Raw genomic sequence first — 16467 nt, 5'->3', positions numbered from 1 at the left:
CTGCCTTCAAAATAATCTTGGGGAAGAGGATGAAAGTACAGACAAAATACATCCACCAGGTGCTGGTAATTTTTGAAGTGGGGTAACAGGACACAGCCATGAAATGAAAAGACACTTGCTCCTTGGAAGAAAAGCTATGACCAACCTAGACAGCATTTTAAAAAGCAGAGACATTACTTTGCCCACAAAGGTCGGTCTAGTCAAAGCTATGGTTTTTCCAGTAGTCATGTATGGATGTGAGAGTTGGATTATAAAGAAAGCTGAGAGCCTAAGAACTGATAATTTTGAACTGAGGTGTAGGAGAAGACTCTTGAGAGTCCCTTGGACTGCAAGGAGACCCAACCAGTCCATCCTAGAGGAAATCAGTCCTGAATATTCATTGGAAAGACTGATGCTGAAACTCCACTACTTTGGCCACCTGATGCGAAGAACTGACTCACTGGAAAAGACCCTGATGCTGGGAAAGATTGACGGTGGGAGGAGAAGGGGACGACAGAGGATGAGATGGCTGGATGGCATCACCAACTCGATGGACATGAGTTAGAGTAATCTCCGGGAGTTGGTGATGGACAGGGAAGCCTGGTGTGCTGCAGTCCATGAGGTCACAAAGAGTCGGACACGACTAAGTGACTAAACTGAACTGACAGGACACCGTGGTACATGATACTATTTTCTAAACTTTGGTGTATTTTTAAGATTTTCCAAGAACAAAATTTAACTTAAATCCTTTCAATGAAGAAATGACTTGCTGATAGAAATTACCTCTTTCATTAAAAAAGATTTTTTTTGAAGAAAGTGGTCCATAGGAAATAGAAAAAAAACAGTCAGCTACTAAGCACATGAGCCTACCTCCCAATAGACTCAAATTCTAGAAATGACAAGATTTATTTAAGGAGATACATGCATAACCTCACTGGAAAAAAAAAATTCTTTTTTAAGAATAAGAGGGCCATCTAAAAAACAGAAATTGGAAAAATTCTCAAAACATAAAATGGACGTGATAAGACTGGTGGGCAAAATAATATCCAAACACCTTTTCAGGAGAGGTATGCCATGGAGGTGGCTGCAGCTCTCTGGGGGACCCAAACTCTGAAACCAGGGAAAGGAAGGAAGGGGTCCTGGAGACTTCTCAGCCTCCAGACAGGCAGTCAGCCTTCTCTCACAATCAGAATTCAAAGACGGGCAACAAGCAATTCTGAAAATCAAAGATGAGCGTAAAACCTATCCTTATGAAACCAATACCAAACAAGAGAATTAAGGAACCAAAATTGGGGGAGCAAATAGGAAAAAAACATTCTAAAAATGAAGATAACTGACATCTTTACAGATCCACAGGATGCAACACACATTAAAAAACAGACCAAGCGTCCACGCACTGCCTGCTCTAGCAGTGGGGATGCAGTGGAGATAAAGATAGACAAGCAAGATCACTCTGCCAGTGGAAAGGAAGCCGAGAGCTTAATATAATGCTCAGGAGTCAAATAACTCCTCCCCGAGTTAAAACACAAAAGGCAGGAGAGCAGTCCTAAATGACAAAAAGCCTCCAACATGCCAAAATATGATCAGGCAAGCAGTACAAAACAAGTGCAGAGGGCCTGGGTAAGACCAAGCTCTATGTTAAGACATCAAGAAGCAGCTCCCAGCTGCCAGGATGGGTCACACTTAGCCTTGCAGGCTATGGTAAGAAATCTGGGTTTTACTCCAAGAGCAAAGGGACGTCACTGGATGGGTTTTCAGCAAGGAACTGACGATCTGATTTACATTTTAAAAAGATCACTTTGGCTGGCCGAATGGAAAACAGATTAGAGGCCGGCAAGAATGGAAAGAACTGTGGTGGCGTGAACCACGGACACCACGCTGCATTAGAGTAAATGTGTTCAGATTTCATTTATGCTTTAAAAAAGAGGATATAGTATGCACTTCTGTATGGTTTAGTTTTTTCCTCTGGTAAGAATGTATTCATGTGCTTATACAATAAAAAGAAAACAAACTGAGCAATGTGTTTCGTTAAAGATGTACTGATTATCACTTGAAACTGAAAACTTGTAGAGAATATTTGTTAACACGAAAGACATATTTTATAATTAAGCAGCCAGTTAAGTCAAGAAAGAAGAGCAAAATAACCCTGTCTCAAACGTTTTCATTAGACTGTAGTTCAAAGGTATAGCATTATAATCAGACACTGCAGGGAATATTTTTAGATGATATAGACTCTAAAACTTAAAGCAGTCCTTATCTTTCATAAACACTAAAATATTTATAAACAAAATGATGTCATGTAAAATGTTCCAAAATAATCCACTGGTACAGATGAAAGAAGATTGGTCATGGGTTAATTGTTAACACAGGGAGAGGAGTACAGGGAGGTTCAAAATATCATTCCCCACCTTGGTAAATGTAGAAAATTTCACACAGTAAGGTTTTACTTTAAATCTTTGTGGGCTTCCCTGATAGCTCAGTTGGTAGAGAATCCAACTGCAATGCAGGAGACCCCAGTTTTTTATTCCTGGGTAGGGAAGATCCCCTGGAGAAGGGACAGGCTATCCACTCCAGTATTCTTGGGCTTCCCTTGTGGCTCAGCTGGTAAAGAATCCACCTTCAACGCAGGAGACCTGGGTTTGATCCCTGGGTTGAGAAGATCCCCTGGAGAAGGGAACAGCTACCCACTCCTGGCCTGGGGAATTCTATTGACTATAGTCCATGGGGTCGCAAAGAGTCGGACACGACTGAGCAACTTTCACTTACTTAAATCTTTTTAAGGGATGCTGTTGCTATTGCTGCTAAGTTGCTTCAGTCGTGTCCAACTCTGTGCGACCCCAAAGACGGCAGCCCACCAGGCTCCCCCGCCCCTGGGATTCTCCAGGCAAGAACACTGGAGTGGGTTGCCATTGCCTTCTCCAATGCATGAAAGTGAAAAAGTAAAGTGAAGTCGCTCAGTCATGTCTGACTCTTAGCAACCCCATGGACTACAGCCTACCAGGCTCCTCTGTCCATGGGATTTTTCAGGCAAGAGTACTGGAGTGGGTTGACATTGCCTTCTCCATTTTAAGGGATAGGGGTAGGGAAATTAAAACAATTAAAGGCAGTTCATTTCGATTTTTTAAAGGTAAATTCTAATATAAACTCTACCTCCACATAAACATCTACAGTTCCTAGTATAAAGTTTAAAAGACTGTGCATCACATGTAGAAATGTGTGTCCAGAAAGCATGTTAAAATGACACTAGAGAATAAACTACGGATCCAGTAAGAATGGTGAAAATGCTGTGTGTAAACTCTCTAACCATCCAGTCTATTACAGCTGGTAAAATTAATTTCAAAGGCAAGCTGATAGATTTATCTATGTGCTCACAACACGTAAAGGAAGCAGTCTTCCAATTATCAAGAAGATTTCAAACATCTCATTTAATTTTCTCAAAGGGACAATCAGATCAATGTACTCAGTAAAGGATTTCAGATTGCTGGAGGAAGTAAGAAATCTGGATATGAGATAAACCATTAGTCACAGTACTTTCCTTATCCAGTCGTGAAAGTGTCTAACAGGAAAGATGTAACACAGAAGGAAATTAAGAAATTAAAAAAACATGCTGAATACTTTCAGAATATCTATTTCACTTAATTTTCACAACAAACCTAGAAAGTAAACATCTTTCATACTTTGATAACTCAGGAATCTAAGGCTTAGAGAAGTCAGCCAAGCTACCTGAAGACTCATGGTAACTGTCAGAACATGACTCAATTCCAAAGCCTAGCTTTATCTGCAGCACAGCTGAGAAACCTTTCCCCCATATAAACCCGGCTAAGCTCTCTCTCCACAGTTGCTCAGCCTTGCATGCTTCCTCACCCAACCCATCATTTAATGGAACATTTTAACCACAATCTGTTCCAGTCTCACAGGTAGACCCTGAGGTCTAGTGGGAGCCAAGAGTACATGTGCATGGTACTTTGAACTATCTATTCCAGAGGCCTCGGGCCACACATTTACAGAGAGCCACCGCAGCTCCCTGCTGCAACAGCGCTTGCCAGAGGCTGGGCCGAACCAGCACAGCCACGCCTCCCCACGGCACCCTGGAGGGTGCCTCGGCCACCCGCCGCGACAACCGAGTGCCCCTCACGGGTGTGCCCGAGTGACCACCAGGACTCCGGGGCCGCCATCAACTGCCAGGCCCACCCGGAGCTCCTCGCCTCCTGCATCTCCCTGGCCGTGTCTCGCCGCTTTGATCCTGACAGTGTGGCTGTGAAGGATATGCCAGATATCTTCTTCAGCAGTCTCAGGAGGACAGAGAATATGCTGAGACACTGATGAAGCTACAAACCAACAAGGCGGCTAAATCCCACATTCTTCAGGGTATCAAGAAACTAAACCAGGAGGACTGGGAGAGCAAGCTGGCTGAATACAACAGAACATGTGTTACTCCTGAAAAACACCTCAGGGAACTGCACAAACTGGTTACTGACTAAACAATACCCACTTGGGTGACTTCACTGAGACTCACTACCTGAATGAGCAGGTGAAATCCAAAGACCTGGGTGACCACGACACCAGCGCGCACAAGACGGCGACCCGCGAATCTGGCATGGCAGAGGATCCCCCTGACAAGCACTCCCTGGGGGACAGAGACATTTGAGAGCCGAGCCCCAGGCTGGCTTCCCACAGCCACAGGGTCACTTTCTTGGTCACTGAGTCCATGCATGCAAGTTGGGGTTACCGTGACCTTTTCTGTAAGCTGGACCAAAACATCCACCCAGGCTCTTTCATTTGCACTAGTCCTTCAAATAAAGCGACGAGGTGTCCCTCCAAAGAGTTATGTATACCGTCACCCCAGAGGTCGAGTTCCTCTCCAAACTAAGCTTCTCTTGCCTTCTATGATTGAAAGCAGTATCCAGCATTTCTCTGTGCCTTTTACCTAAAACTCAGATCCTTATTATGTTACTATCTTATCCAACATCACTTTCATCTAATAATGTGATAAGTAAATACCACTTCGTCTATAAAAATTTCAGTCTTCCAGCTGCTGCTGCTAAGTCGCTTCAGTCGTGTCTGACTCTGTGTGACCCCACAGACGGCCGCCCACCAGGCTCTGCCATCCTTGGGATCCTCCAGGCAAGAACACTTAAGTGGGTTGCCATTTCCTTCTCCAATGCATGAAAGTGAAAAGGGAAAGTGAAGTCACTCAGTCATGTCCAACTCTGCACGACCCCATGGACTGTAGCCCACCAGGCTCCTCCGTCCATGGGGATTTCCAGGCAAGAACACTGGAGTGGGGCGCCAGTGCCTTCTCGTCAGTCTTCCAGGGAGAACTAATTACTATCCCCCAGTGCACCTTGGCCACCTTTCCATAACAGAACTTGCCACAGTCTGTAAGTGGTGGCTATGTAGCCCCTTTTTGCCCCCAAAAGAGAGGGCATGCCTCCTAACTGGTATATTTCCCCACCTTCCTCCAAGTCCAGCCCCCTGCTATGGCCAGAGAAATCCTCCCAAAATGCATTCTTAATAACAATTCTGCAGTGTTTGCACAGTGCTGGCGAGATTCAGTCCAAGTCCCTTCAGATCTAAAGGCAAAGAGGACCCTACATGATCAGGTCCCTCATCTGGGTCCAGCCTCATCACCCCTCACTCTCAAACGGTAAAGAATCTGCCTGCAATGGGGGAGACCTAGGTTCGATCCCTGCGTTGGGAAGATCCCCTGGAGTAAGGAATGGCAACCCACTCCAGTATTCTTGACTGGAGAATTCCATGGACAGAGGAACCTGGTGGGCTACAGTCCATGGGGTCGCAAAGAGTCGGACACGACTGAGTGACTGCCGCACACAAACAGCGCAGGGAACGGGCGGAGCGTCCCTGAACATACCAGGTCTCATGCTGCATCCCTTTAAACTTGCTGTTCCACAGCAACGCCTTCCCCACTTGCCCCCCGGAAAAGTTCTCCTCCTCCATCAGGATTCTGCCCTCAAACGCCGCTGGTCCCTCTGTGAAACTTTCCCTAACTACCTGGGTGAGAAGGCGGGGACGGTTCCTCCTACACTCCTACTTCACCGTGCATCCCTCCACTCGCAAGCACAGGACTTCTCTCGGCAATCCCCCAGCCTCAATAAGCTGACCTGCGCAGCCGGCTGCCAAGTCCCAAACCTGACCAAACGCAAACCTGAGAGAAGGAGCTGTCTTTTCTTCTTTATACACCACTGAGTTCAGTACCGTGCACAAAGTGGGTACTCAATATTTATTGAACGAATGTAACTAAATTCCTTCTTTCTTAAATGTATTATAGTTCATCAATATAATAGAATCTAAGATACACAGTAACAATTATAAAAATCAAACCCACCAAAGATTCATACAGACACTAATATGTTTCTTTAAAAATTGTAAATGTGGTGGGAGAAGGCGAGGGTGGGATGTTTAGAGAGAACAGCATCGAAACATGTATATTATCAAGGGTGAAACAGATCACCAGCCCAGGTTGGATGCATGAGCAAGTGCTTGGGCCTGGTGCACTGGGAAGACCCAGAGGGATGGGGTGGGGAGGGAGGCGGGAGGGGGGATCGGGATGGGGAACACATGTAAATCCATGGCTGATTCATGTCAATGTATGGCAAAAACCACTACAATATTGTAAAGTAATTAGCCTCCAAATAATAAAAATAAATGAAAAAATAAAGAAATAAATAGAGTTGAGAAACCAAATAAATAATTTTTTAAAAAATTGTAAATGTGGCTGCTTTTGCAGTATCTCAACTATGTATTTAAGCCATGGATACTTTTTATTCCTTTGCCACATCCTGGGAGACAGTGACAATGAGAGAGGCCTCCTGCTTCTGAGAGATAAGACAACCAAACATCCTGCTGTCTCCTGGGCAGCATTAAACAAACAGGTTTCTCCACAGACAAGCGTCAGTCAGAGGTCAGCCAAATATACAGCACGGACAGGGGAAAAGGTGAAGCAGCCAAGTCTTTCATTGAAGTTATAACAGTATTAGGATCTGTTATATTTTTACAGAGCAAAAACTAAACAATTTTAAGAAACAAAGTTGAGGGCTTAAAAAGTATGATGTGCTGCGAGTCACAATCAAGACTGGAACAACCAGACTGAAAAAGTCAAGAAGAAAAGTTCAGAGAGGCTAAGGCTCAAGCCAAGGCCAGGTGGCAGAAGGGAAGCAAGCCGGGGGTGGGGGGCTGTTTAGGCTGGAGCACTTCAGAGTGTCCGGGAGGGAGGGAGCTTCAAGAGCATTCTAAAACCGAACACAAGGCGGGGGAAAGAACAGAATGCGGGGGAAAGAAAGTACTGTCTGTAAGAGGTCCTTTCTAAACCCAAGATCAAAGCAAGATGGGGCAGAGAAAGACGTCTCAAGACAGAAACACAGAAAACAGTGGAATCTGGCTCTTCTCAAAAGAGCAGGAAGTTCATTATCTTCACAATTCCACAGTCTAGTAAGGAGCAATGACAAAACAGTTTTAATAAAAATACACTGAGCTGGAACCCCTAGACCTTGCCAGCGCCTCTTTCCAATCACCCTAACCTAAAAACTGTTTTAATATTCAAAGCCAAAAGTTCCCAGGGTGGCACTAGTGGTAAAGAATCCACCTGCCAATACAGGAGACAGCAGAGACACGGGTTCGATCCCTGGAGTGGGAAGATTCCCTGGAGGAGGGACGATCCCCTGGAGGAGGAAATGACAACCTGCTCCAGTATTCTGCTGCAGTCTGTGGTGTTGCAAAGAGTGGGACACAAATGAGCACATGTGCACACACACACCTGAGTGCTGAGTTATGTAGCAAGTACATAGGAACTGTGTCTGCCCCAAAATCTTTCTGGGTAAACTAGGAAAATAAGATCTATTGTAACCACGTTTGCTCAATTTCAATGAACTTTAGTCTTCACTTCAGTTAAATGTGAAAGCATAAATGTGATGGGTTTCCTTTTTCAATGAATTTTAACTTGGAAAATCAGTTTAGAAGGGTTCATGTAAAAAAAAAAAGTTAGAACAGTCAACCTCACTCATCCATTTTGAAAATATTTATTGCAAATCTACTTCATGTCAACATAGTTTAGGTAGGTATAGAGATAAGAGCACCTTCCATAAAGCTTATATTCTAGCGAGGCAGACAGACAAGAAATACAAATCAAGTAATTGAGGACAACATTAAGTTTTATGTAGAAAACACAAAAAGGCAAAGGGAAATAACTAACTGACCTAGAGCATGCTTCTTAAATAGTATGTCAGGGCTGAAATATGAATGCTCATTTGGAAAGCTGTTCTCTGAAACCTTCAGAGTATAGAAACAACAAAAATAAAGACACCTACATCAGCAATGAGCTGGGCATTTGGAAGTCAAGTTGATGTGGTAGGAGCCCAGTGAAGGAGAAGATTAAGATGAAAAAAGATACAAGTAAATAGGAGTCAGACAGGTAAGGCTTTGCAGGCTCTACTGTGTTGAGAAGAGAATAGATGATATAGCAAGAGAGACTACCAAGGACTCTCTGAAGTTCTGCTCTCAAGAGAAACAATGATACCGTTCAGTAGCTAAAGCTACACATAACATCAAAGCCCAGTTTAAGATGGAAACACTATAGCATGCTGGAGTGCTGATGTCAATGACCCAGCAGAGGAAGAAAGTGATGATACAGGAGAAAACCAGTAACTGTAGAAGCAGTATTTTCAGATGATGAGAGGAAATGGAATCCAGGGCTTAAGTATAAAATTGGATTTTGCCAAGAAGAGGGATGTGTTTTTTTTACTCATTAATGTTAAGAAAAGTAGCAGAATGGGTACAGATGCAGGTAGGCTGCTAAATTCAGAGGTAGAGAGAAGAAACTGCCCTGTGGCGGCTTTCATTTTCTCGATAAAGACAAAGTCTAAAACAGCAGTCCCCAACCTTTTTAGCACCAGGGACAGGTTTCCTAGTAGACAATTTTTCCACAGATAAGGTTGGGGAGGGGAGATAGTTTCAGGATGATTCAAGCACACCACATTTATTGTGTACTTTATTTCTAGTATCATTACATTGGCTTCACTTCAGATCAACAGGCATGAGATCTGGAGGTTGGGGACCCCTGGTCACAAAGAATGAGGAAGAGGGACTTTCCTGGTGATCCAGTGGCTAAGACTCTAAGTTCCCAATGCAGGGAATCTGGGTTCGATCCCTGGTCAGGGAACTAGATCTGACATGCCACAACTAAGACATTGTGCAGCCAAAAACAAAGAATGAGGAAGAAAAGAAAGGAGGATTTCAATTGGAGATTTACAGAAAGAAGAAAAGGTTTGAGACACTGACTTTCAAGAACAGACACACTAGGGAACTGTCGGAATGTTAGCAGTACTCAGTATGCATTGGAAATAGAGACTACCTGCTTAAAATGAGACCTGTCAGCAAGGTTATCTTCATTTTTCTCCATCCATGATCAGCTCTGAGGTTCAACAAACCAGTTGGCCAGGTTGGATTTAAATCAGTTCAAATTTTGACAAGTGAATAAAACCAAAGATTACACGGACAAGAAAATTAAAGGGTGCTTCCAGAGGACTGACTACAAGACGGATCACAAAATCCACATTGAGCAAGTAGCAAGAGAACACAGATGCTTCACAAAGCATGTGTTATATCCCCACGTTGTCTATAAATGCAAAGACAAAAACCAAGAGTTCTATACTGCATGTATCTCACCTATAAAGAACACTACGGTGAAGCCTCTGCTAACCAATTAAATGAGTCTTCTCCATATTCTAGAACTCTGAATAACACAAACTCTTCAGATTTTTAAAACTTATCTTTAAAAATTTAAAAAGCAGCATCCCAAAGATCTTGAAAAATCAATTTATGGCTGACATCATGCTTTTGTTCTTAAGAGCAGGTGACTGTGTTCCCATGATATTTCATACAAACAAAGATTAATAACTGGGCAATAATCAAAGGAACACTATGGCAACAGAAATTAAACTTAACCACAATTCATTAACTTCATATGGAAAAGTAAAGCCTATTGACTATTGGCCATTCCATCTCAGCACAACTCCCCCCATCCCACAGAAACTAAACTACTCCATTTCTGGACACTCGCTCAGTAAGTGCTAACTGGTCAAGTGAATTGGGACCTGGACACTACTGCTAAATAATAGCCTATATCACTAAATGAATTTAAAATAATTTTCTAGAAGCTCTCTGATAGTCTGCTAGAATACTTAGTTTACAGGAGTTCCCCCTTATCCTCAGGGAATACATTCCAAAATCCCCGTGGATATCAAAACCACAGACAGTACTGAACCCTATATACACATTTAGGGCTTCCCTGATAGCTCAGTTGGTAAAGAATCCGCCTGCAATGCAGGAGACCCTGGTTTGATTACTGAGTCGGGAAGATCCCCTGGAGAAGGGATAGGCTACCCACTCCAGTATTCTTTGACTTCCCATGTGGCTCAGCTGGTAAAGAATCTGCCCACAATGCAGGAGACCTGAGTTCAAGCCCTGGGTTGGGAAGATCCCCTGGAGAAGGGAAAGGCTACCCACTTCAGTATCCTGGCCTAGAGAATTCCATGCAATGAGTCAGATATGACTGAGTGCGACTTTCACACACACACTATATACACATTATATTTTCCTATTCATACGCACTTATGATAAGGCTAATAATTTATAAATCAGACACAGAGATCAACAACAGTAAAATAGAACGATTATAGGAATATACCATAATAAAAGATGTGAATGTGGTGCCCTCTTCTCAAAATATCTTATTGTACAAATGTAATGTCTTTTCCATCTTACCTGAGCACTTATCACAGACTGTGACCACAACTTCTGTAGTCTGAGGTGCAACAGTCAAACGAGCACAAGTTACTTTTTCCTTTTGCACAATTTCACAGATAGGAGATTGATTCTTACCACAGATCTTACCAACCTAGCATACAGTTTTGTTTTCTTTCCTTACTAAGACATAGACTTTTTTCACGTAAAGTAAGCAGTTTACAGCTTCTCTTGGCGTATCCAAACTTCCCAATTGTCAGCATCACTAGGTTTGCACTTTAGGGCCATCATTAAGTAAAAGAAGGGTTACCTGAACACAACCCCTGCAACAATGCTGATAATCCAGATGGCTACTAAGTGACAGGCTGGATACAGGGGACAAAGGGATGATTCATGGCCAGAGCAAGACCGCGTGAGATTTCATCATGCTCTTCAGAAAGGTTTGCAATTTAAAACTTATGAATTGTTTATTTTTGGAATTTCCCATTTAATATTTTCACACCACAGTTTACCACAAGTAACTGAAACCAAGAAAAGAGAAACCACAGGTAAGGGGTAGGGGGTATATAAATTACTGAACGTCCTTAGCTTTTGTTATTTTACTTATTATCTTCATATTTAAATAATGTCAAGAAAATCCTAGCGAGCACAGTTCATATAAAAAGTATCACCATCTTTTGTATCTTTATTTCACTGAACTGGCCTGACAAAACCATAAACTTTGGACACTGGGAAAAGCCCAGTGTCCAAAGTTTATGGTTTTGTCAGGCCAGTTCAGTGAAATAAAGATAAATTGAGTTCAGAAAGAATGTTAAGGAAGAAAGCGATAAAAGAAGGTTTGGTTCCCAGGTTATGTTCCCACTGAAATCACCAAATAGAACACACCATTAGCAGAGAATTAAAATAGTTTCCTTATCTGTAACATAAGAATACTAAAGTAGACACTACAAAAGTTTTCCTTCTGCTCCAAAAATTCTATTCCTAAACTAGTGCTTCGGACTTCTTTCTTTCCAAGGCCTTTTTGAAAAGGGGTGCTAAAAGATTTAACCTTTCAATTCATGAGCCTATTAATTAGCTTACTTCTCTGAATTACAATTAACAGAAAAGCCTAGGAAAAAAAAATAAGTATTTTTAAATCACACAAAACTAGGCCCCCTAAGCTAATTATTGGGGACACTGCAATACAACTCTTTGTTTCATATTCACTCTTCTCACACCTGTTCTGTTTCTTCTGCCTCCAAGCCTTGGGCCCAAGAGTGGAATCACGCAGTCCTAAATGCCTCCAGAAAGACTTAGGTTAGAAAACTCAGACACACAGCTTACTCAGGAAAACTGGAGCTAACAGCTTGCTGTCAAAGGTTCTTTCCTATCTTTATATCTCCATCAAATAAAATAGATACCTGATTTACACAACAGATACCTAATTTAACTCCACCGCATAACTTATTATACCAGTGATTCTTTTTTAGATATTCAAAATTTCAGGTCCCACCTAGACTTACTGAATCAAGGACTTTGGGAGTGAGGCTCAACACTGTGTTTAAAAAGGAATCCAGGTGATCAAACACTCAAGCTTGAGAACCACTGTATTAAAGATGTCAGGAAATCCTCTTCCTGTTCATTACTGCTGGTGGCAAACACAAACAGAAAGGCTGAATTTTCTCAGCCGCCACTACTTACAAGTGCTTGGGCCCACAGGATACCCTCAGCCACTTAACTTCTGTCTCCAGTCCACAAGCAAGATGAACTTCAGAGTCAAATAATGTGAGTTCAACTTATGACTCTTAGAGTTAACAGCTATGTGACCTTACCCAAGTTAAACTCTTAGAGCCTCAGTTTCCTCATCTGTAGAGCAGAAACAACATCTTGTACCTCCATGAATAGGAGAAAGCTTACAGAAGGTGCCCAGGAGAGTGCCAGGCACCATCAATAAGTTTAAGAACTTTTTCCTTTCTTCTCTACCACCTGGACCAAGTCCTGGCTACTTCACACAGACAATACCCTAAAGAAGACAGCACTTTGGCACCCCTCTGTGAAATGTCACCGGTGCGTTCCACATTGGGTGAAGAGCTCTCCGGTGAGGTTTTCCTTCTGGAAAATACCACAAGACAGACATGAAGCGTTAAAGTCCTACAGAATCATATACAGAACAGTGATTCTAAAAAGGCAGCCTATAAGCCAGTGGAAAAGGCAAATCTTACAAAAGTGTATACCTGTGTAACTTAAAAAAATAACTCACGTTAAGCAGAACATAGACAACTTTCTCTTCAAAGTGAAGTATCAGTCCATCAGTTGTGTCCAACTCTGCGACCCCATGGACTGTAGCCCAACCAGGCTTCTCTATCCATGGAATTCTCCAGGTCAGGACACTGGAGTGGGTTGCCATTCCCTTCTCCAGGGGATCTTCCTGACCCAGGGATCGAACCCAGGTCTCACCCACTACAGGCGGATTCTTTACCATCTGAGCCACCAAGGAAACCCAACTTTCTCTTAACTGGCCAAAATTAATTAATGCTAACTAGACATTAGTACTACATTTCATAGGGCAAGAGATATTTAACATTAAAATACCTAAAAGAAGTGGAATACATGACCTATATTAAAGGTCATGGTCCAGGCATTCCAATTCCAATTCCATAGATTTTTCTGGGGCAGCCTCACTGTCAAATTCTTTGTCCCAATGTTGCCATGCCACATATTCTGGTTTCTGATTTAAAAAAAAAAAAAAAATGGTCCTCCAGAACACACTCTCCCCCCCAAAAAAAACGCTGCTTTAAAACAAACAAACAAACAAAAAAAAAACGCTGCCATGAATGAGATCTAAAAACTGGAGAGTATAACTATTTTTTGTAAGTTGATAAGCTGAAAGGGATTTTACCAGAAACAATTCCTGCGTTCAGCTCCTCACTCCCTCTAATATGAAATCCAATATTAAACTGTTTAATTTGGCCTCCGTGACTACTAGCCTCTTCACGGGGCTGGAAACAGTTGAGTGCACGAGATAACGTCACTGTACCCGAATATTTCGCGGGGTAACCACGCTTGGAGCATCAGATCAATGGGCACTCGCGGCTTTCACTCCTGCCTGCTGACAACTAAGACAGGACAACCCTCGGTTTCCTGTTAAGAGCAGCCAACATGCCAAACTGTAGGGCTTAAGTGAAAATTAGCGTTCGTATCTTCTTAAAAGTGGATGCCCAACCCCCACACCCCCACCCCCAAGGAACTTGTCAAAGGAAAAGTTGAGTGACTCCAGACTGGAAACTGTAAAGCCACAAACTTTTAAGAGCCTTGCCCGCCGGGAGCTTGAATTTCAGCAGCGGCTCCGTAACGCACCAAGCTAACAACTTCGAGACACAACCCAGAGCGGAGCGGGGTGACGGTTACTCACTTCTAACATCCAACACGACACTGTCCCCTCCAGCCCCCGGAACTCCAAAGCCAAAGAAGCCTCCCTTCGGGCCACCTTTACAGCCTCCTCCCAGCACCGCTGACCCGGAGCCCCCGGCGCCGAGCGAGGGTCCCAGGCGAGGCCGGGACCGGACAGCCGCCCGGGTCTCCGCGCCCCAGGACTCCCCAAGAGTCGCCGCCCCGCTTCCCGCCGACCCCACCGGCCCGACTCCTCAGTGCATACCCGCGGTCCCGCGGCCCGCCGCTCCCTGCACCTCTCCCCCAGACAAACCCGGAACCGGGCGCCGGCCCCCGCCCTGAGGCGGGCTCAGGCCCAGGCCGGGCCGCGGAGTCTCCGGCTCCCGCCCCGGCCGCCCCAAGACGCTCGGCAGGGGAGCTCCGGGAGGCCTGGCCGCCCTCCACCCCCAACCCTACCCGGAGCGCGCCTCCTCCGGGCCGGGGCGGGACACGACTCACCTTCGTACTGCAGGTCCACCAGGACCAGCAGGAAGGGGAACACCGAGCCCAGCCGGCTGGTCACAGAGCCGGGGGCCACCATGTCCGAGAGCGCGGGCGCTGAGGAGGAGCAAAGCTGCGGGGCCCACCAGCCCCCCGCCGCGGCTCTCAGGCTGCAGCTGCGGCCGCCCGCCCGCCGTCCGCTCTCGCTCAGGCCTAAGGCGGCTGGCGCCCAGAGGAGGGAGGCGGTGGCGGCGGCGGTGGGCGGGGCCATAGCTACGCCACGCCCCCAGCGCCGCCGCGGCCCAATCGCCTCCTCCCTGGCTGCACTCCTACTGGGCTCGCCGGGATCGTGGTTCGCGCTGATAGGCCGCGGGGGCCGCCGCCCCGCCCCGTCTCTGATAGGATAACGTGGAAGCACGAGACGAGGCTGCGTCCGCCGGTGGCGGAGCTGTCAGGAGCTCCAAACCGCCGCGGCCGGCCGGAGGGGAGGCGGCCCGGGGAGGCTTGTCTGGCGGCCGCCGAGTCCGCATGCGCAGGCCGCCCAACTCTTTTTGGGTCGGCCCCCCGCGTGCGCGCCAGCTCGGCTAGAAGGAGAAGGTTGTCAGCAATCCGAGGTTTTCCGGTGTGTTGTTTGGAGAGAGAGAGAGAGTGGGGAAGCCGCCGCGTCCGGGATGAGAAGCCAGACCTGGTACCAGGAAGTCTGCGGAGCTGGATCGCGGAACAGGACGAGTCGCAGAGCCTGCTGTCCTCCCGCTGAGCGTCTCGGAACCCATACGGACCGAACCCTGAGGAGGGCTCGAGAAGCGATCAGGAGAACCTGGAGCGCAGTAAAGTAGGGTTAACCGATGGAGCCGGGAGCTTTTCAGGCACAATCAAATACTTTAGGGTCCTAAGGCAGGTCAAGTGAGAATGGCATGGAAGCTTGGGACCAACCCCCGACCGTGCAGGGGACCAGCGTGTCCAGAAAAGAGCAGGTCTGGAAGATTTTGTGCAAAAGAAACCTAGGAAGCACAGCAGCTAAGAGAGCAAAGGGCTGTTGAGAGTACAGCCGACGTCAACTATAAGGGGGAAAAAAGAAAGCTGTTAGGACTGGATCTTGTACCTTGTGCTCATCAGATGAAACTTAAGAGACATGAACAAGATAAAGTTCAAGTTACGCAGTCTGGGCGTTAAACTTGTTCACATCCACTTCCTCTGGCATCCCCAGCACAACGCACACTATACACCAGTGATGCTTCCCATTGGGTGAGACAGTAATGCCTTTCTGTGTTAAGCGTTGTCGAGTGTAAAGTTATTACTTTACCAGATTACATTTGCTTCCTCGGTGGTACTGTACACGTTAGAACTCATGAATGATAAATAGCATAGTGAATTCTTGATTTCCTAAAAAATACACTCAGAAGGCTAAAAAGCTTTCTAAGCTTTTATTCCAGAGGGGACTAATGCAAAGGAAATGGTTTGCAGAAAGGAAAAACAAGCCAAAAACACAGTCCCTTAGTAGTTGTGGTGGAAAGCAATACAATATAATGTGAACAGGGGAGGATTCAAATCCACGAAATTTAGCTGCACACCACACCTCTTATCTAAAGCTATCTTCATCTGTAAAGTGGGTATGACACTGATAGCCTCAATGGTTTGTTCTGAGGTTTCATGAAGGGGGTACAAATTTTTCTAAATTATAAAGTATTATGTGGGCTTCCCAGGTGGGGCTAGTGGTAAAGAACCAGCCTGCCAATGCAGGAGATGTAAGAGACGCTGGTTTGATCCCTAGGTGGGGAAGATCACCTGCAGGCGGGCATAGCAACCCACTCCAGTATTCTTGCCTGGAGAATCCCTTGGACAGATGAGCCTGGCAGGCTAAGGTCCATAGGGTCGCAAAGA

At 45.2% G+C, this 16467-nt stretch overlaps 1 protein-coding gene across 1 annotated transcript in view; it reads right to left on the bottom strand.

Annotated features, from left to right (window-relative positions):
- Positions 1-14828, bottom strand: part of DNAJC3 (DnaJ heat shock protein family (Hsp40) member C3) — a 57989-nt gene extending 43161 nt beyond the window's left edge. Inside the window, exon 1 of the mRNA XM_043892453.1 lies at positions 14605-14828. Coding sequence (XP_043748388.1) covers positions 14605-14686 — 82 coding nt within the window. The 5' untranslated portion in view covers positions 14687-14828. The remainder of the gene's footprint in view (positions 1-14604) is intronic.
- Between the last annotated feature and the right edge of the window lie 1639 nt (positions 14829-16467).

Source organism: Cervus elaphus, chromosome 30 (genome assembly GCF_910594005.1).
Source record: "Cervus elaphus chromosome 30, mCerEla1.1, whole genome shotgun sequence".
Classification (NCBI taxonomy): Eukaryota; Metazoa; Chordata; class Mammalia; order Artiodactyla; family Cervidae; genus Cervus; species Cervus elaphus.
The sequence above is the reverse complement of the archived record's forward strand: the minus strand, read 5'-3'. Positions and strand labels throughout refer to the sequence as shown.